Source organism: Olea europaea, unplaced genomic scaffold (genome assembly GCF_002742605.1).
Source record: "Olea europaea var. sylvestris unplaced genomic scaffold, O_europaea_v1 scaffold187, whole genome shotgun sequence".
Classification (NCBI taxonomy): Eukaryota; Viridiplantae; Streptophyta; class Magnoliopsida; order Lamiales; family Oleaceae; genus Olea; species Olea europaea.
In genome coordinates, this window is record NW_019236492.1 from 249,225 (window position 1) to 271,435 (window position 22,211).

Consider the following 22,211-nt stretch of genomic DNA (forward strand, 5'->3'; position numbering starts at 1 on the left):
TCCAGGCCAAGTAGACACAACAATCTACCTTGATACGGGAACTGAATGAGATGATGCGACAGCTCCTTGGACGATACCCTCCTGCGCCAGATGATGGTACATTAGGACCCAGTTTCCCGCCGCCTCATCCATTTTGATATAGGGGAAGTACTATTTACCACATTTTGATTTTCATTTTCATGATTGTCTGTAAAATTCTGTCTTTAATCTTCTATTAATTTTACATTGAGGACAATGTAGTAACAAAGTTTGGGGAGGTGACATAATTTTATAATTTTAACTAAGTATCTGTGTTCATCGATATCTGTACTCCACAGTGTGTGCATGATGAAAAAAAAAGTGTGGATTTGATAACCTTGCTAGTTATGATGTTATAATTGGACTAGTTTAAACTGCAAAAACTTTGGATCTGATGCAACTAGGCTAACTGACACTTGTTGATGCAAAACTTGATATTATCTGTGCACACTATTCATACTTGACTTGTTAGATAAATGACTGGATTTTGAACATAAAATAGGAAGAAAATGATAACCTTCTATTGAATTAAACCGTAAATTACCTTAAGACAGTTTGGTGATGATTGAGCTATTATAAGGGAGCATTGAGATGAGTAGAGGCTTCGTACATGAATTTTATTGTGTGGATTGTCTAGACTAGTGAGGTGAAGATTAGGTGAAAATCTTAAATTAAGGGTTAGTTTTGAAAACTAAATGTCTAGAACAATAAGGGCATAAAATAAATTTGTGAGAACAATATACTTCTTTTCATGCATTTATGACTCGAGCAAGTAAGTTTGTAAGGATATTTCAAAATCTCGTGCCCTAAAGTCAATTGGCTTGGGAGTTACCGGTCTAAAACTCGCTAAAAGGGTCATATGAAAAGCAAGAGGGAAAGAGGTTAATAGAAAGTCATCTGGTCAAGCCTTTATAACTCTAGTGAATAAGCCTGTAAGGGTTTAAACCCTGGTACCTTAAAGACAACTGGTTTGGGAGTCACCGGCCTAAAGTTCGCTACATAGGTTATATAGAAAGCAAATGAGAAGATGAAAATGAAAAAAATGATTTTATCACGACAATTTTTTGTTTCATTGTAGGAGCAAAAACGACGTTGTGTTGTCTTCAATCATTTCTGTGTTTGATACAGTGACATTTCACTTCACTACTGTATAAGAGGGGAATGAACAACATGTTATCACCAGCAATTTTCCACATTGTTGTAAGCATTATGGTGCTACGGTGCTAAAAATTTGCAGCGCATTCGAAGGACATATTCCTAGGTTTTGATTATTAGATTGTCACGTATCAAGTTGTCAGAGACTCTTGCTAAATTCTTTATGTCACACAATTCCTTCCACTTTGCAAATTAAGAATTAGCTAAGTAGCTATTTCATGATTGGAAAGATAACTAATTAACCTAACGAGGCCATCAAGTAAATATTTTTCCAGAAGTTCATTATTAACTTTAATATAAAACAATGATAAAGAGACGAATATAGCGTGTGAGTTAGCATTAAATATATATTTTTGATTTAGATATAAGTTGTTTAGCTTAACAAATGATGAGGAACTGGTTAAAAAATTAGCATTTGGAATTCAATGTGCTATACTTCCCAAGATCAGAAAGACCTTTGTCATTTTCCACCGATCAGTCACGTAGAATTAATTTTTAAAAATCCTATAAATTTCATTGTTCCCACTTTCCTTATAGACCTTTGATTTTCTTCAAATTAAAAAATATACATCACGGTTGCTTATATAAGAAATTATCTTACACTTACTGAGCACATGAGTTTCATCAAAGTTAATTAAGAACTCACAAAAATACAAAAATCATAAACATAATCACGACAAACATTACTAGAAATGTAGAAAAATGTTAATAAAGAAAATAAAAGGCAAATAAAGGAAACTTTAGTACCCGGAAAAACTGAAAACAGTGGAGATCAAAGGTGTCGCTTGGAGGAGCTCGATTCCCAAGTTATTCTTAACATCTATTGCAAATATGTTAATTTTGCCGCGTTCTAAACTTATTGTAAGTCTCCCAACAATAAACAAGCGACTAATTATTTAGTTGTGGCCAATCTATTAAATAATACAATGGATGTACAAAATTAATTAAGAAACACAAGAATATAACTACACCACTGGTTTTGAATAAACAAATAACCAATAGATTTTTATCTCATCCAACATTCAAAATTGGATCTATCCTAGCATAGTTTTAAATAAATTATAAGAAGATTAAGGAAAAAATATCACCTGGATCATATAAGAATGCAAAAGATGTTGATCTTTAAGTTCAAAGTGTTTATATGGGTTGAATTTAGATCAAGAAATCATCTCAAATTTGTTATCAATAAGAGTTTGAATCAAGAAAGGAAACTGGCACGTCAACATAAAATTTGGTGAGGACAATGCGTAGGTATATCTACCACATTGTTGAGTTGTTCTAGGTCATGAAATTGTTATCTTGCTCACACACCAAAATAGACAGAGTACAAGCTAATTTGCGTCGTGCTGTCCCTGAATAGCTTTTGGTATTTTGGTCATAACTTTTTCTCTCGGTATCCGATTGAGATAATTCAAAATGAGTTGAAAAGATAACTCCAAGGGCTTCAATTTTTCTAGAAATATGATTTCTCCAATTTGAATGTTTTCTATCTGAAAAAATGGTCACAAGTTGAAGCTAAAAATTCGAAACATAACTTTTTTTGCTGTAAATTAATTTGTGAGAATGCTTCAACTATATTTCCCTCCCTTGACCTCCAATTGCACCAATTGACTATATGTGATATTCAATAATCATTTTATAGTTTGAATCAATTATTGAATATTTACATTTTGATCCCCGAACCTTGAATTTCTTTCGCTTTTGCTCCGTTTTGTTTCTTTCTTCCAATTCCATTAATTTGTCTTGAGTTTTACCTAATAAATAAAACTAACATCTTATTGAGTCATAAAAAATCAAAATTTATTATAATTAATCTCATTTGATAATCAAATAAGTATAGAAAATACACTTATCACCTTGCAAGCGTAAGGCAATTGTCTCTTGCGCACATCTATGGCTGCAGTATTTTGGGACCGGCTGTCACCTTTAGGGTATTTTTGGTCATTTTTCAGGCAATTTTCATCTCTCATCTTTATTATCATCCAACTGATCCATATGATCTTCAATCATCATTAATATTTACAATGTGATCCTTAAAGTTTGAATTTTTTTTTTTCATTTTTGCCGATTTTCATTCATTTCTTCCGATCCCACTAATCTGTACCGAGTTTTATGTAACAAACAAGATTAACACAAAATTAAGATATAATTTTTTACAATCAATAAAAAAAAGTGTAATTTAATGACCCTTCCTCAAACCATCTCAAAAATATTCAGTACCATAGACATGGAGCCATAAAATGGCCACGTCCTTCATTTGGGCTGTTGCCACTCAAAATTGTTTTAATAATTGAAACGAGCTCGAGTTCGAGGCAGGGTATGTTAGAAATATGAGCTAGGATTTCGGAATAAGTTAACCACATTACCTATTGATATGAGGATATTCAGAAAACACAAAGAGCCTGTTGGGGAGTGATTTTCCCCCCAAAAAATTGATTTTTTGATCGTTATTTCACTATTTCAGCCGTCATATTTGACTTCTTAACTCACAGATGGACCCAATTTTTCTCCTAACGGTCAAAAAATCAATTCTCAAAATCACTCCCAAACAGGCTCAAAATAACTATCCTACAGTTTTATTTAGAAGCAGTGAAGAGAATCCTAAAGTATTTAAAATAAGTCAATTTTTATAATTTAGTGAACCTCCCAACATTACAACAAGTAATTGATTATCTAAATGGTGCACAAACACTTAAAAAGTACAACGAAACATGCAAGATTAATCGAAGAACACAATAATTATTGGATTGCTTTTCTTTAAATTAAAAATAAATAATCAAAGGATTCGTCTTTATTCAATACAAAGGAAAATTTAGCCTAGCATGTTTTCTATTATATTGTAAGAAGAATAGTTAATAGATATCACCCGAAACATGAACGAATGCAAGAGATCTTTATATCCAATTTCAAGCTTGAAATTTTCAAGTTTTTGAAGTAATTAACCTTAATTTCTTGCTTTGTTGATCTTCTCCCCCCAAAATATATGATGTGGCTTCTTGTTCTTCAATGATATTATGATATGATAATGGATTAAGAGGCAAAAGAGACATCCCAAATGTTTAGCCCTTATTTTGTATTTAATTGTCATAGGATTTAGGTTAGGAAATGCCCCCAAAACTTGTTTCAAAAGAGTTCATATCAAAGAAGGAAAATAGTCGGATCTGCGAAGAATGTCCATGTGCACATATCCTCATCCTTATCACGTGCACATGGAGGAAGCATTTTGCTTTCGGATTGTATAAAAAATAGTTCTTTGTTTTCGTGCCAAACTTGCAAGTATAGGGGATCATTGATAAGTAATAGATTTAATGAGTTGAGAGTGTCGTCTTACGAGGAATATTAGCGGTGTAAGCAGTTTGGTTTTACAGATTTTTGATAAATTTTTAAACCAAACCATTAAAACCTGTTTGAGAAAAACTCAAAACTAAATCAAACCATTTTGAATGGTTTGAAAGAAAACTCAAACCTAAACCTAACGGTTTGGTCCGATTTTAAACCGTCGATTTCGTAGCATATTTTTTTGTCTGTCTACTTTTATGACGTTAATTCATTGAATTCAATATATATTATAACTTACTAGCAATAAATCTAAAACAATCTAAGCCCTTGTTTGAACCAAATTTTTGGGGGAAAAAATGAAAATTTGGACCATTATCCCATAAGTCCAACCGTATATGTTGACCTGTTGTTTCATACGTGGGACCCAACCTCCTCTCCAATGGTCAATTTTCTCATTATGATAACATGGAAAATATGGCTTGAACAGGGGCTAAATATCTACTAAATTAAAGTGAAATCACAATAAATTAAAATATGATTTTTTTTTTGTTCACATTTTTTAGGCTAATGATATTATGATAATGTTACAATACATGTCTACTAAATGAGATATAAGGCCCAAAAAGCATAACGACATCCAATAAGACCTCGTGATCATCATATCTTAGAAAAAGGTTACTGATTAGACAAAAAGAATAACCAACCACAATAATAAAATAGTTGTTTATAATATATAAACATAACAATTATGCAAGCTTAGGTTTGTATGTTGTTATGAAACGTATTTAATTTCAAATTCTTACCTCAGTTTGCTCAAAAAAATTATTGATTTGAAACTTTATTTGTAGCAAATATTATTACCGAAGGCCCTCTACATCTAACATCATGACTGGTGGTGCACTATTGGCTTGTATGTTGTTGACATAGCATTTTCTTGACGCCTATTAATCTCGTCGTATGCATCTGACCCCTCTGCTAGTTGAAATTTCATGACCTAATAATAGGATGAGGAGATAGCCCCAGTAGCGTTCAATAATGGTCAACCATAAATGGCATAGTAGGCCATGAGGGTCTTGACAACTCGGAGAATTTTCATAAATACAATGATCGTCAATTATAGGACCGGAAGCTCTACAGTTCTCTCTGGTCTCACCGTCACCCCTCCAAAGCCGTGTAAGGGGTGGTCACCATTTTCAACTTCTTGGAGGAGATCTTCAAGCTTAGAAAAAAGTCCCAAGTGGGAACACTGTTGCACTTCCTTCTTCGACCAGTACCCTCTTAACATCAAAGTCCACTACGTTGCCTACCACCACCAGGTCATCATCGTGGGAGTGTGCTAGGCCAATCAAGTCTTCCTCACCAAAAGTGATATTCTGACTGAACCTCACCTTTTTTTATGGAGCAAATCTCGACGGAGCGTACGTAGCTTCTGAGTTTGAGTCTCCACCAGCTACTACACAACCTATGATCATGTTTATCACTCCAGTTCTGGGTGGGAAACGATTCTCTACTTTTTGGTTACCTTGGTTATCTTTCACATACTTACTTAAGAGTCCCCATCTCAGAAGGTGCTTGATCTCCTTCTTTAGCTGCAGGCATTCTTGGTAACATGCTCGTGATCATTATGGAAACGGCAATACTTGTCTTGGTTTCTTTTGTTGGTTGGCATCATCATTGGCTTTGGCCATTCGAGCTCTTTTATTTCTCGTATCTCCATAAACAATTTGTATGTGAGGTATTCAAATGTGAAGGCCTTGACCTCCTCTCGCCTCTACCTGATTGATCGGTCATGGGTGGTCCCCTTGTTTATGTGGTCATTTCTCGATTTGTTTTTGTCAATAAATCTTGGCTCATCACCTGCCTTTCACTTGCGACTTTCCATCTCCCATCCATCTCTAGTATTTTTCGTGACCTTCTTTGCTTCCTCAACATCAACATACTTATCTCCTTTCTTCAATGGGTCATGCATCTAGTATAGGGATTCTTGGAGAGTGATATGTTAAAGGCCTAGTTCCATGTCCCGTTCATCGGTGTGGTTACTACCATTGACATCTGAAGGTCTTTTATTCCAAGCGTCGCTTGGCTAAACTTGGCCAAGTATTTCAAGAAAGATTCGTACTTTTCCTAAACAATCTGCATCGGCCCAATGGCTGTCTTCATCTTCATCTTCCTCTTACTACTTACCAAGTAAGCTACAAAACTCTTGGAAAGCTCATCAAATGTTCTAGTAGTGGATCAGAGGGCTAGAGTTGCTACCCGGTCTCTGGCCTCCCTCCTGAGTGTCAGGGAAAAGGATTGGAACATCACTATGTCAAGTGCTACATAGAATCTCATTAATTCAATGATGGTCCGCAAGTGGTCAAGCAGATCTGTGAATCCATCGTATGCCTCTATCATAAGTTGTTTGAAGCCCTTAGGTAGAGATACCGCCACGATCTCGAGTGCAAATAAGTCTTCTTCCAAAACTATTTGCCTACTTTTGTCCTTCATTCTAGATAGTGCATCATCTACCTTCTGGGTCATTATTTCTTCCATCCTCCGCTCTAAGTCTACCACAGGCCGTGGAGGTTACAGAATTGTTACCCTTGGAGCCCTCGAGTCTCTTGTCATTGGTTGGATAATAGTTAGGGCATTTGCAGGTGTCCTTTGAGCCGGCTATGTGGCCTCCGTCGAATTCAAAGGTGGGAACATGGCTCTTTGTGCTTGATTCTGCAAGAAAGTCATCATTACTGCCAACCGAACCTCCAGAGTACTAAATTGGTTTTCTGTTCCATACTGCGATGGTGGTGGTGGATCGAGACCCCTTGCGACTGACTCCGATTCCGACACTGTTTCCGCCGTATTCCCAACCAAGTGCTTATCACTTCTTCTTCATCTTCTTGACATAGCTTTTCTGTTCAATAGTTTCCCACAGACGGCACCAATGAAGTAATAATGGAACAAACCTCTGTACCCTTTGGCAACGTAAGGTGCTTCTGCTATTCCATTGAACAAATGTTACCTGCAAAATGAGGCCTATGCTTTCTTTCCCATTTTACATTTGTGTGAAAATTAGTATTGAATTTAGGAGTGTGGGTTAAGGCAGAGTGTGTATTCAGATAGCCAAAGTTTTTCTCATCCATAGCTATCTCGCCTTAGGGATATTTATAAGTGATTGAAGCTTTGAAACTGCTATATGGTTTTATCGCCACGTGTCCCACATAGTAACTCCCGCTACCCCATGTTCTAAGTGGAGGACCACCATTTATCTAGCGTTTGGCTGTATCCATGATAACCGCTAATCAAACCTCATCCGATTTAACTATGTTTTCATGGATGAGCGTTATGTTGGACTTGCAGCGTCGGGTGGCCTTACATGGTTTGACAGCCTATCATGGATGTAGAGTGCCTCTTAGTGGTTGACAGCCTAGCATGGGGTGCTCTACATAGAGAGTTCATGGAGTAGCATTCACCTTGCCGATTGTGGTGAGTGGTTATTTGTACTAACCAATATCAACATGCATTATTTATACCAAGTTTCAAGCCAAGTTAATTGATTTGATCACATGATTAAAAGTATTAGTTTGACAACTTTCAAGATTGCACCGTGCTCTGTCTCTATACTTTTACTCTTTCTCTTGTCCTTTTTCATATTAAATACAGTCATATTCTTACACAATCACATAACCCACATGCAACTCAAGGATCTCCCTCCAACAATCACTTCTTCTATCATTTTGAATTATCAAGTGAAAGGTAAGTGCTATGTGACACAGACACTTTAATTAGGGTATCGTATCCATACCGGACACATGCCGATACCGACACTTCTTGGACATTCTACTATAAATATTTTTATTCTTTATTAAAAATATTACATATTTATAACTAAAAGTTAGTAGTAAATAACAAATAGATACTCATATTTAAAAGATTTCAATAAAAAAAATTAATAAGTATAAAAACTAAATTTATACTATATAAATAAAGATTTTTAAAGAATTTAATTAACGTGTCGATGACATGTCGTGTCAGTACTTTTTTTTAAAAATCACGTGTCACTGTATTCGACACGTATCGTGTCGTACACACGTATCTATGTCGGTGCATCATAGGGTAAGTGTAATAGTACGAATTATTCTTTCATTATTTAAATTACGAAAATTTATCTTATGAATATGATGATACGAAAATCCAAGTCATGATTATGATAAGGGTCCTATACGTATAAGTTCAAAAGATCGGAGTTTAGTAGCACTATAAACGGGAATTATAGCCATGAAGTTCAGATTTTAATATTTGTGTTTCCATATGTATGTTATGATTTTCATATTTAAATATAAGATACAAATTCGTTATTACTCATTTACTGAAATTTATCTCACACGTATATGTTAAATATTTTACAGGTAAATAAAAATACGGGTTTGAGACGATCAAAGGTGGATTGTGCTTGCATGGTTAGAAAATGAAGAATAATTTAAGTGGTTAAAGATTTTAATGTTTATTGTATTTTTTTTTAAAATTAACTTTAATCCTCGCATGTTCAGAAAATATTATGTTTTTAATTGTTTATGAAAATATTCTTTTACCGTACATGTATAATGATTTCAAAGGTAAAATTTTGGGTATTTTTAATTGTATTTTTTTAAAAATTAATTTTAATTACCATCAACTATCATAAAACAAGTCAAAAGCATTAAAAGGGTAAATAAGGATAGAATGCAAATTAGTTCAATAGCGTAAAATTTAAAGATTGTAAAAGATTGATCAACAACTATTTAACGGAGTCTAGTTCAATGATCCCATTGTGTTTGATTAAGATGTTACTATCCTAGATTTTTCCTCATTTGACCAATAGACTAACAACATGTTATCACCAGCAATTTTCCACATTGTTGTAAGCTTTATGGTGCTACGGTATGCTAAAAATTTGTAGCGCATTCAAAGGACATATCCCTAGCCTTTGATTATTAGATTGTCACGTGTCAAGTTGTCAAAGCCTCGTGTTAACTTCTTTATGTCACACAATTCCTTTCACTTAGCAAATTAAGAATTAGCGAAGTAGCTATTCATGATAAGAAAGATTACTCATTAACCTAATGAGCCCATCAAGTAAATATATTTCCAGAAGTTCATTATTAGCTTCAACATAAGCAGTGATAAAAACAAAAATATAGTAGCTTGTGAGTTAGCATTAAATATTTTTTTGATTTAGATATAAGCTGTTTAGCTTTACAACATACGAGGAACCAGTTAAAAAATTAGCATTTGGAAGTCAATGTGCTATACTTCCCAAGATCAGAAAGACCTTTGTCATTTTCCAATGATCAGTCACGTAGAACAAATTTGAAAAAATCCTATAAAATTTCATTGTCCCTACTTTCCTTATAGACCTTTGATTTTCTTTAAATCAAAAAATCTACATCTTGATTGCTTATATAAGAAATTATCTTACACTTATTGAGTACATGACTTCTATCAATGTTATTTAAGAACCACAAAAATCAGAAACACAATCAAGATAAACATTACTAGAAATGTAGAAAAATGTTAATATAGAAAATAAGAGGCAAATAAAGGAATTCTGGTACCCCGTGAAAGACTGAAAACAGTGGAGATCAAAGGTGTCCGCTCGGAGGAGCTCGATTCCCAAGTTATTCTTAACATCTATTACAAATATGTTAATTTTGCTGCATTCTAAACTTATTGTGAGTCTTCGAACAATAAAAAAACAACTAATTATCTAATTGTGGCCAATCAATTAAATAATGTAATAGATATACAAAATGATCAAGAAACACAAGAATTAAACTAAACCACTGGTTTTGAATAAACAAATAAACATTAGAATTTTATCTCATCCAACATAAAAAATGGATCTATCCTAGCATAGTTTAAATAAATTATAAGAAGAATAATAAAAGAATATCACCCGAATGATGAAAAAATACAAAGATGTTGATCTTCAAGTCCAAAGTATTTATAAGGTTGAATATAGATCAAGAAATCATTCCAAAGTTGTTACCAATAAGAGTTTAAATCAAAAAAGGAAACTGGCACGTCGGTAGAAAATTTGGCTAAGGCACGTGAGTAGGTATTTCTACCACACACGTAGGCTTGTTGACTTCTTCTAGGTCAAGAAATTGATGTCTTGTGTGCACACCAAAATAGTTAGAGTGTGAGTTGATTTGCGTCGTGTCGTCCTCGAGTAGGTTTTGGTATTTTGGTCATAACTGTTTTTTTCGATATTTGATTGAGGTGATTCAAAATGCGTTAAAAAATAACTCCAAGGGCTATAGATTTCTCCAATTCAAACGTTTGCTATTTGAAAAGTGGTCTCAAGTTGAAGCTAAAAATTCGAAATATAACTTTTTTTTTGCTGAAAATTGATTTGTGATAATACTTCAGTTATATTTCACTTCTTTGGTCTCATTGCATCAAATTGACTATATGTGATATTCAATAGTCGTTTTATAGTTCGAATCAATTATTAAATATTTACATTATTGTCCCCGAACTTTGAATTTCTTTCGCTTTTGCTCCATTTTTGTTTCTTTCTTCCAATTCCATTAAGTTGTCTCAAGTTTTACCTAATAAATAAAATTAACATCTAATTGAGTCATAAAAAATCAAAATTTATTACAATTAATCTCATTTAACAATCAAATAAGTATGTAAAATACACTTATCACCTTATATGCACAAGGCAATTGTCTCGTGCGCATTTCTCGACTATAGCATTTTGGGATCGACTGCCACCTTTAGGGTTTTTTGGTCATTTTTAATGCAATTTTCATCACTCATCTTCTATCATCGTCAACTGAGCCCTATGACCTTCAATCATCATTAATATTTACAATTTGGTACTCAAACTATGAAATTTCTTTCTGAAACAAGTTCTATTTAGCAAACAAGATTAACACAAAATTAAGTTATAATTTCTTAAAATCAATAACAAATACTGTAATTTAATGACCCTTCATCAAACCATCTCAAAAATATTTAGTACCATAAACATGTAGCCATAAAATGACCACGTCCTTCATTCGGGTAGTTGCTACTCAAAATTGTATTTGTAATTGAAACGAGCTCAAGTTTGAGGCCAAGGATGTTGGAAACACGAACTAGGATTTCGGAAGATGTTAACCACATTACCTATTGATATGAGGACATTCAGAAAACGTAAAATAACTATTTTACATTTTTATTTAAAAGTGGTGAAGAGAATCCTAAAGTATTTAAAATAAGTCAATTTTTATAATTTAGTGAGCCTCCTAACACTACAATAAGTCAGTAATTATCTAAATAGTGCACTTAAAAAGTACAACGAAACATGCAAGATTAATCAAAAAACACAAGAATTATTTGATTGCTCGTCTTTAAATTAAAAATAAATAATCAAAGGGTGCATTTTTATGAAATACAAAGGAAAATTTAGCCTAGCATGATATCTAATATATTGTAAGAAGAATAGTTAATAGATATCACCCGAAACATGAATGAATGCAAGAGATCTTTATATCCAATTTCAAGCTTGAAATTTTCAAGTTCTTGAAGTAATTAATGTTAATTTCTTGCTTTGTTGATCTTAGCTCCCCAAAATATATGATCTGGCTCCTAGCGAAACTCACAAGTGTACGAAATCATTAACAAGTAATAGATTTAGTGAATTGAGAATATCGTCTCACAGAGAATATATTCCAATTCAAGTTTATTAATAATGTATGTAATTTGAATTATGTAAAACAAAAAGGATATTCTAATTTGATTTTTGCTAAATTAATCTAAGAAAGTAATAAAAGCTTGGTTTTTATCATATTATGGATGATTGAGTCATAAAAAATCAAAATTTATTATAATTAATCTCATTTAATGATCAAATAAGTTATACACTTATCACCTTGCATGCGCAAGGCAATTGTCTCGTGCGCATGTCTGACTGTAGCATTTTGGGATCGACTGCCACCTTTAGGGTTTTTTTGCTCATTTTTCATGCAATTTTCATCCCTCATCTTCTATTATCCTCCAACTCTGCCCTATGACTGTCAATCATCATTAATATTTACAATTTGATCCTCAAACTTTGAAATTTTTTCATTTTTGCCGATTTTCATTCATTTCTTCAAATTCCACTATTTTATATCGAGTTTTATCCAACAAACAAAAATAACACAAAATTAAGTTATAATTTCTTAAAATGGATAACAAATACTGTAATTTAATGACCCTTCATCATTGCAAAAAATTCAGTTCCCTACACATACAGCCATAAAATGACCACGTCCTTCATTTGGGCAGTTACTACTCAAATTGTTTTAGTAATTGAAACGAGCTCAAGTTTGAGGCCGGGGATGTTAGAAACACGAACTAGGATTTATTACCTATTGATATGACGACATTAAGAAAACATATAATAATTTTTTTTTTTTTTGATATCTAGGTATCCACCTTACAGTGACTAAATCCTGGAGTCTACGCCTTGGCCCCTCAAGCTGCAAACAGGTTAAACCGCAGGTTGTGCCCCAAACTGACCAGTGCTCAAGAGCCCTCCCAACTGATCTGCCAAAGTGCCAAACAAGTCGTTTTCCCATCTTTGCACCTTACCTTCCAGTAGAGCTCCTACCTTCCAAGAGAATTTCTGTCTTCCAAGAGCCTTCCAAAAATCGAACATGACCTCTGATCTGCCAGTCTTGAGGCGCCCTCATGTGAAGAGGATACTAAGGTATTCAAAATAAGTTAATTTTTATTATTTAGTGGACAGAGTGGGAAAGCCAATGACCTTGATCGATTTATTTACTAATTGTTTAGTCATAGTTCAAAACAATTCTTAATTTGTCGTTTCATTTAATTAATTCGGGGGCATTAAAGTTGTTTAATTATCAAGCTTCAGGTATATATATTTTTTTTTCGAGCTTTTGGTATTTATTTCTCGGTCGCCTTTTGGTTGAATTTTGATAAATTAATAAACCGCTTGGACAAATGTTTTTCAACCTCAAGATCGTTACTTTTAGCGAATTATATATGTTTTGCAATATCATAGTTCTTGCTACACAAGGAAAAACAAATGACAAATTTCTATTAATGGAAAATTAAGCTAAACTAGCTATGATTTGGGCTTGTTTGTATCCCTATTTTTTTTTTTTGGTTCCTAAGTAGAAGAAATTGTACTGTTGCTTTTTCACAAACCCATTTTTTATTGCATTCATCCGACACTAACATGACATTTTGCTTCCCAATGATCACCAATTCGAATCCTCTTAGAGCCATCGAGATTAGTACTCGACTGTAAACTTCAAGGTCTAGTGGGATTAGTTGAGGTGCGCGTAAACTGACCATAACACTCATGGTGTGTAAAAAAATAAAAATAAAAATTATTGTTTTCCTCTTCACTTTCCCTTCTCTCCAAGAACACTACTTTTTACTGCTCTCCTCAATATTGGACAAAAGAGTGGGCAAAAATGGAATTACAAAAATGACAACTATAGGTATTCAAACCAATGAGGTAGATGGTTGGACTATGATGTGATGTAAAAATGAATTCTACAATTTCAGAATGGGAGACCAACAAAGGCTTAATTTGATAACTAATAATTACTTTTAGTACGGAACATAACGAAATCATAAAACTCTTTATATTTGATTAATATTCAAGTAATACATCTTTAGTCAAGGCCTTCTTCTTTATTTTTGTTTTTATTTTTATTTTTTTTTTCTTTTTAAGTCCATATATTTAACTAACGATAATTTGATCCTATACTTACCCTGTAATCAAAACTATCTAGGAACTATCAATACCCTACACATGTAGTATGTAACTTTGATGACATGTCTTTGTTCTGCATACTCGCAACCCAAAAACGATGAAAAACTACTGTGAGCTAGAGTTTGAGTTCAGGATATCCCCATCGCGTGGAATATGAAGGACGATAACCACCTTGCCTTTCATGTGTGAATTGGAGACCCCTATTTTCTTGTACTTTTTCTTCATTTTCTAACTTGATGTCCAATTTTGTTGGTCCACTCAAAAGGAGGTAGACCCTTCATTTTAACTTATCGCCATTTCTCTTCATTTTCCTCTAGCTCTTTTAGCACGATAGCTTCAATCAAAATTGAGTTCTTGGATTCATATTTTTTATTTTCTTTTAACCATACATTTAAGGGACTAACAAACTTATGATCTTAAAAACTTTTCTGAATTGGACTTATATAAAACTAAATTTTATCTTGAAGAACGATTTAGATTGTATTAATCCATTTAAAATTGTAGTGTTCTAGTATATTTTTTTGATTGACACACATGTCAAGGAGTCTCACAAAGTTCCTTGTAAATTAAGGGATTGCCTGGCAAAGATTTTGATAAAAGTTAAATAAAAAGTGTGAATTTAAATTTGACAAAAAGTTGTAGATCGCATAAAATTTGATTAATTCAATATGTAAAGGATTATTTACGAGAAGCATTACTCATAAAAACAATCAGCCACCTAAATTTGTACACGAGTCTTGTTAAATACACGGTTATAATTATCACGTGTTGATTCTGCAGGAAAAAAAAAAAAAAATAAAGTAAAAATCGATGCCAACTTTCCAACGCTAGGATGGATACATGCAAGCAATTTCCAAGAAACTATAGGGCCGCTGATCTTTCACACTGAATAGCGTCTTCTTAAAAAATTCATCTCGTCTCGTCTATACGTGGAGAAACATTGACTTCTTTTCATTCAATATAGAAACTTTCTATTTCTTTCTCTATCTCAAACACGCAGTGACTAAGGAGTTGATAAATCCTGATTATAATATCCCCCATAAATATGGACCAGAATGGGATGAATTACAAGACCAAGGAGTTCATCAATTCTGATCATACCAACACTACATTTTCTCAGATTAGCAGCAAATTCAAACCATACCCTTTCGTGACTCCGGTTCGATCAGGAGCCATCAAAAGCAGATTCTTTACGGCCCTCTTCTGCAAATTGATAAATTTCTTGCAAATCACGTTTCCCTGCATGTTTTAGGGATCACGTTTCCCTACGATCATTGATAAATGGTTTTAAATTGAGAGGGGTGAAAATTCACTAGAAACAAAATAGTATGTTGATGGGGACATTTTTTTGTCTCAGTTGCAAGGAAAGTGAAGATTGCTTAAAACCATTTATCACATAAGCAAAAATAGACAGTATTTTAAAAAATTTCTCTGATGCAAATTAACAAGCACTCCATCAAGCTAATGTTTGAAAAAAAAAAATTAAATAAATAAAGACAATGTCTAGGTGAAAGTCTAGATGTATAGATTTTGTGAGACATGTTGCTCCGCATTTAATTCATTTTGATTCTATTTTTAATGCTTGTTTGGTCCCCTTTAAAGTTTTAAATTGTTTTTATAATGTCATTCTTCACCATACATTCACATAATAAAATATTCTGCACACAAATCAACAAGGTTTCTTTATTTTTTAACCACACAATCTCCAAAAAAAAAAAAAAAATACTATTTAAAACTCTTTAATTTCCAAATAATGGATGACAAACAGGGGTTTAGAATAATAGATTTTCTTTCGCTTTCACTCTATTTTATTATCTTTATTCTAATATTATTGAAAGACATGCAAACAGAAATTTAGAGGATGTTTGGTGGAGATTAAAATTAATTTTTTAGTAGATTATGATAGAAGTTTTCAAAATATGTGATTGAAAAGTTTTGGGGACCTATGAAAGATGTGGTTAATATTAATTGTTTGACTTTGACTTAGACTTAGACTTAGATTAAAATCTGATTTTAATCCAAACCAAACAGAATCTGAATTAACTTTGGTTTCAAATTATCTAAGGCTCCATTCACAAGTTCAAACTTTGAGGCCCTCATTTTTATGTAACCAAACATGGAGTTAGTGTTGGTCGCTATTTTATTTATGATAGTGATAGTGCAGACTTCACTGCTGCTCAGTCTATGAAGTCTCAAAAAGAAATAAAGAAATCTACTTTCTTGGTCAATGTATTTTACTCATTCAGAACAATTTCTCTGCTTACTCAATCATGCAGTTGACCCAAAATTATCAGCGAAGAAGATTAGTTTCTTGAAAGTACCGGCTCAATACCGGCCTTGTAGAAAAGACACGAGGGAAAGTTACTTTAAGAAACTGAGAATGGACTGATCTTACTTATTGTCAAAGAAAAATAATCAGCCAAACAGCTATATACCAACACTAAAACGTTGCAATTGGTTTCCAGTACAGATATTACCATGATACTGTCAATTCAATTATGAAAAGATTTCAATTTCGAGGCAGTTAAAGGTGACTATCAACAAATTGATAAGCAATGGCCTTCAACTCTCTATATCCCATGGCAAAGTCAGACATCTATAGTTTCATAATAGACTTGAGTCGACTTGCTATCAACTCAACTATGTCAAATGCAGATAATTGTTAATCACTTGCCGGTATATGGCAGTATAACTGATGCTATCAGACAAGTTGTCGGAATTTCTGTTGGAAGAATTTTGTGAATAGTGACGCCGAAATAAGTATAATGATGGTGACAAAGCCGAGGCAAGAGTTGGACTCTTTGTCCTTAAGTCGAATTTGCCCCGCAACGGTGCCTACGGATTTCGACAATCGACTCCCAAGATACAACGGCTACACTTGTGTTTGTAGCACTCCAAAACACAAGTACAACGAACCAAATGTAGGCTTATGTACTCCACAGATGAAATGAAAGAAAATCAAAATAAATGAAATGATTTTGATTTTGGATAGAAGAGAGGATGAGAGACGTTTTTGCATATCAAACTGTGAGCAATAGGACACCCAAAGGGTCCTATTTATAGACCATGAAGGGGTGTGGACGAAATGGTTGAGGCCAAACCATGCACCCTTTCCAAACAATGCACCTTTATGAAAATGTGTCTATTCACTAAACAATGCACCCTTTCCAAACAATGCACCGTTTCCAAACCATGCACCCTTTTCAAACAATGCACCTTTATGAACAGGTCGATCCCCGTTTGTGCGCCCCGAAGCGGCGAAGTGGCAAACAATTTTGCTTAAACGGATTGAGTCGAGCTTTTGAGTATTTGGCCGAATTCGATACGAACTTTAATCGATTTTCAATTCTCAATTTATTTAACCAATATCCAACAATTTCCTGCAACTCGAAGATCCATCCAGGCATCTACATCTATCAAGAATTTCTGACCCAACTTCCTTTCTTCTGGCTTAACCCCATGGTACCCATGAAACTTTAATCCCCTTAATACAAGTTTGTCTCCGTTTAGCATTTCCCGATGATCTGTTACTTGGACTAGAATGCAGGTTAGAGTTAGTGTTATGCACTTCAATTATATACCAGAAGAGGGAAAATAACCGATGAAACATTCACACACATAGGCAAGTATTTAATAATAAGGGGGCAGCTGCCCCCCAGGGCACATCCAAGTTGGCGGAACAATCACATTGGGGGGCTCTGGAACCAAGTGTGGGGAGTTCGATTCCTGGTTGGAGCAGCCAAGTGATGTAATAACCAGAGGAAGGGTTGGAGCAACTTGGTGATATAATAACCATGGAGGAGGGTCCCTTTGGGGAAGGAGTAAAAGCCATGTGGGAACTTGGGAACCAACAAGGGCACAACCTGCGATTTACCTCCACTAGTCACTGAGGGGCCGGGGGCTAGAAGTCCAGGATTTAGTCCGACTAAATTGGGACACCTGGGTTATCAAAAAAAATAAATAAATAAAAAAAAAAATAATAATAATAATAATAAGGGGGCTGCTGTTCAGCCGCCTACGATACTAGGACCAATAGGTCAAAAATAGGTTTGTGCCGCAGGTGGGGAGGCTCATTTTAATACAGGAGTTTAAGCTCCTACTTCAAAGTAAGCTTATCGAAGCTTAGTAGACACAATTAATGTGCATTCTTTAAGGGAATTTCAAGTCAGGTACTTTATCAAAGAATCATGTTCTAATTAGATGATACTTGACTGTCATCCACAAAAATATTAACATATACGAAGCAAAGAGTTATGGTAAAGTATAATGGTACAATTTCCGTAAAAGACATATTTAAATTGGATAACAGCTCATGGAAATCATATGATCCTAAATCAACATTTTACATAAATCCCTTTTCTTTCTTCTGGATCTTTAATAATGAAATACTGCTATTCTTATTTGAAGAAACCCAGTTACTAAAATTAAAAGGGGAAAATGGGAAAAAGAAAATGCCAGAACACATTAAACTGAGATTTCTTTATAATTTAGATAATTAGCATGTGAAAAAGAGTAAATTCTATAATCAAAAGAATATAATAGACACATAAATAAAGGCAATAACTGAAAAAAAGAAAAAAGAAAAAGAGAGAGAGAGAGAGAGAGAGAGAGAGAGAGATAATAGAACGGTAACATGAGTGTTTGTGCACACTCACCGGTGCCGGATGACGTCATCAGTAAAGTAATTGCCGGTGCCGGAGAGTGCAGAGATTTACCCTGAAAAATCCTTTCTGACTGGTGGTAAGTTGAGATTTTATTTGGGGCAAAAATGTATATATTGCAAAAGTATCCCTTATATTTAAATCTTGACACATATATCCTTACCTTTATATATTTATGGTGGATTCAGTCCTTAAATTTTCAATTAGACTGGAATCATCCCAAAACATGGAAACATTGAAAACCTTTTTGCACGAAATTCATAGTCTAGGGACCATCACTACAATTTTCTAATTTTATTGCTCACTTTTTTCCTGTCTAACCCCTTCACTTAGTAATGTTATCAATTTGACATACAACTGGTATAACACGCAGAAGTATATCAATTTTTATTTTCTTAAATACATTTTGCCTAGCCTTTTCATACACTTAAACATTAACATCGCACGGGCCAAAAATTAGTCTCATAATAAGGCCCTTGATCGGATAAATTTCACAAGCATATAGAATCATTGAGAAGTGATACGTGATGAAAAGAATTATTGTTTCACAGGGAATAAATTCTAATTAAAGCGTAATAGTTCTTTATCAAATTCGAAGTATGTAACACAAAAGAGATTGTTTGTATAATTTATTCTAAGTTATTCTACAAGTTATGCAAAAGCGTTGATTTATAAACTTAGATGGATGATTGTATTGGACATAGGAATTCGCTTATTATTATCTATCTTCAATTTTCAACTATATAGTTTAGTATTATTTATGCGTTCATGACAATCACTAATCATAATTGTATTAAACTTTCTTTTTCAAGATAAAATTAACTATATTCTAAGCAAAACCTTATTATATTCTTAGTCAGAATCATCCGCAAAGTAATGTATTCAATTACACAATTATTAATAGGATTGCACGCGCCTTACAAGCTATCCCTAATATCTATTGTCCATATGTTTTTCATACGATATTCTAAACATATTATGAGTCTTCCAACGCTAAACAAGCAATTAATAATATAAATGGCTCACAAAAACTTAAATAATACAACGAGACATGCAAGATTAATAAAAAAAATACAAGAATTATTAAATTACTTCTTTAAATTAAAAATAAATAATCAAAGGGTTCATCTTTATTCAATACAAAGGAAAATTTAGCCTAGCTTGATTTCTATTATATTGTAAGAAGAATAGTCAATAGATATAACTTGGAACGTGAACAAATGCAAGAGATCTTTATATCCAATTTCAAACTTGAAATTTTCAAGTTCTTGATGTAATAATTACCCTTAATTTGTTTTCATATTGATCTTCTCTCCCCAAAATATATGAACTGGCTTCTTGTTCTTCAATGGTATTATGATATGAATATGGATTAAAAGGCTAAAGAGACCTCCCTAATGTTTAGCGTTTATTTTGTATTTAATAGTCATCGAATTTAGGTTAGGAAACGCCCCAAAACTTGTTTCAAAAGATTTCGTATTAAAGAAGTAAAGTAGTCCTATCTGCCAAAAATGTCCATGAGCATCCTTATCACGTGCGCATGGAGGAAGTGTTTTGCTTTTGGATTGTAAAAAATAGGTGATTGTGTTCGTGCGAAATTTGCAAGCGTACGAGATCGTTGACAATAATAAATTTAGTGAGTTGAGAGTATTATCCCACATTAAATAAATTTTAATTCAAGTTTACTAGTGATGTATGTAATTTGAATTATGTAAAACAAAAGAGAGATTTTGATTTGATTTTTGCTAAATTAATCTAAGAAAGTAATAAAAGTTTGGGTTTTATCAGATTATGGATGATTATATAGGATTTAGAATCCACATATTTTTATCTATTTTAATTCTTGATTTGTAATCTAGTTTTATTCACGCATTTTTTACAATCGGTAAAACTAATGTATTTAATTTTCATTTTTAAGACAAATTAATTCTAATATAACCATGACTCGAATCTATTCCTAACTCGAATTCGAATTGTTAGAAACTTAGAACACTTTAAATTTTAGATTATTTATATAATTGCACAAGTGATAAATATTATTCTAAACATCTATTACAAATATGTTAATTTTGTGCGTTTTAGATTTATTGTGAGTCTCCAACAATAAACAAGCAACTAATTATCTAATTGTGGCCAATCAATTAAATAAGGCAATAAGGCAATGGATATGCAAAATTAATCAAGAAACACAAGAAATAAACTAAACTGTTAGTCTTGAATTTCAAACAAATAAGCAATAGGATTCATCTCATCCAATATAAAAAATAAATCTATCCTAGCATAGATTTAAAAAAATTATAAGAAGAATAATGAAAAAATATTACTAGAATCATGAAAGAATTCAAAAAATGTTGATATTCAAGTTTAAAGTTGAATTCTTTAATTTCTTGATGTAATTGATATTCAGTTCTTACTAGGGCTTGATTCTCTCCTAAAAATAATGAACTAACCTCTTGTCCTTGACAAATTTGATGATATTATTGTGTATAAAAATGCAAGAGAGAGTTCTCTCACGTGTTCTCCCAAGTTTTGTATTTTTAGAGCGAATTTAGATAAAAAAATCATCCCAAAGTTGTTACGAATAAGAGTTTGAATCAAGAAAGAAATTTGGCCCGTTAGCAAAAAATTTGGCTCGGGCACGTGCGTAGGTATATCTACTACTAGCACAGGCATGTTGACTTGCTCGAGGATCATGAAATTGATGTCTTGCGTGCACACCAAAATAGCTAGCACACTGGTTTGCTTCGCGTCATCCCTGAGCAGCCTTTAGTATTTTGGTCATAATTCTCTTTCAGTATCCGATTGAGGTGATCCAAAATATGTTTAAAAGATAACTCCAAGGGATATAATTCTTTTAGAAGTACAAATTCTAAAATTCAAATGTTTGCTATTTGAAAAATGGATCTTAAGTTGAGGCTAAAAATCTGAAGCATGACTTTTCTAGTTTGAAATTGACTTGTGAGAATATTTCTCTTATATTTCACTTATCTTGACCTCCAATTGCATCCAATTGATCATATGTCATATTCAATAATCATTTCATAGTCCAAATCAACTATTGAGTATTTACACTTTGGTCACTAAACTTTGAATTTCTTTCATTTTTGCTCCTTTGTTTTCTTTCTTTCTTCTAATTCCATCAATTTGCCTCGATTTTTACCTAATAAATAAAATTAACATCTAATTAAGTCATAAGTAATCAAAATAATTTTGATTACATTTAATCTCATTTAATGAACCCAAATAAGTATATAAAATACACTTATCACCTTGCATGCGCAAGACAATTGCCTCATGCGGACGCCTCTAGCTTTAGCATTTTAGGACTAACGGCCACCTCTAGGGTGTTTTTG

General features: G+C 33.2%; 1 protein-coding gene across 1 annotated transcript in view; it reads right to left on the reverse strand.

The window, feature by feature from the left end:
• Window positions 1-18,946, reverse strand: part of LOC111378794 (dihydroneopterin aldolase 2-like) — a 66,789-nt gene extending 47,843 nt beyond the window's left edge. The window contains exon 1 of the mRNA XM_023002047.1: window positions 18,853-18,946. Within this exon, the coding sequence (XP_022857815.1) occupies window positions 18,853-18,871 (19 nt within the window). The 5' untranslated portion in view covers window positions 18,872-18,946. The remainder of the gene's footprint in view (window positions 1-18,852) is intronic.
• Window positions 18,947-22,211: the final 3,265 nt, after the last annotated feature.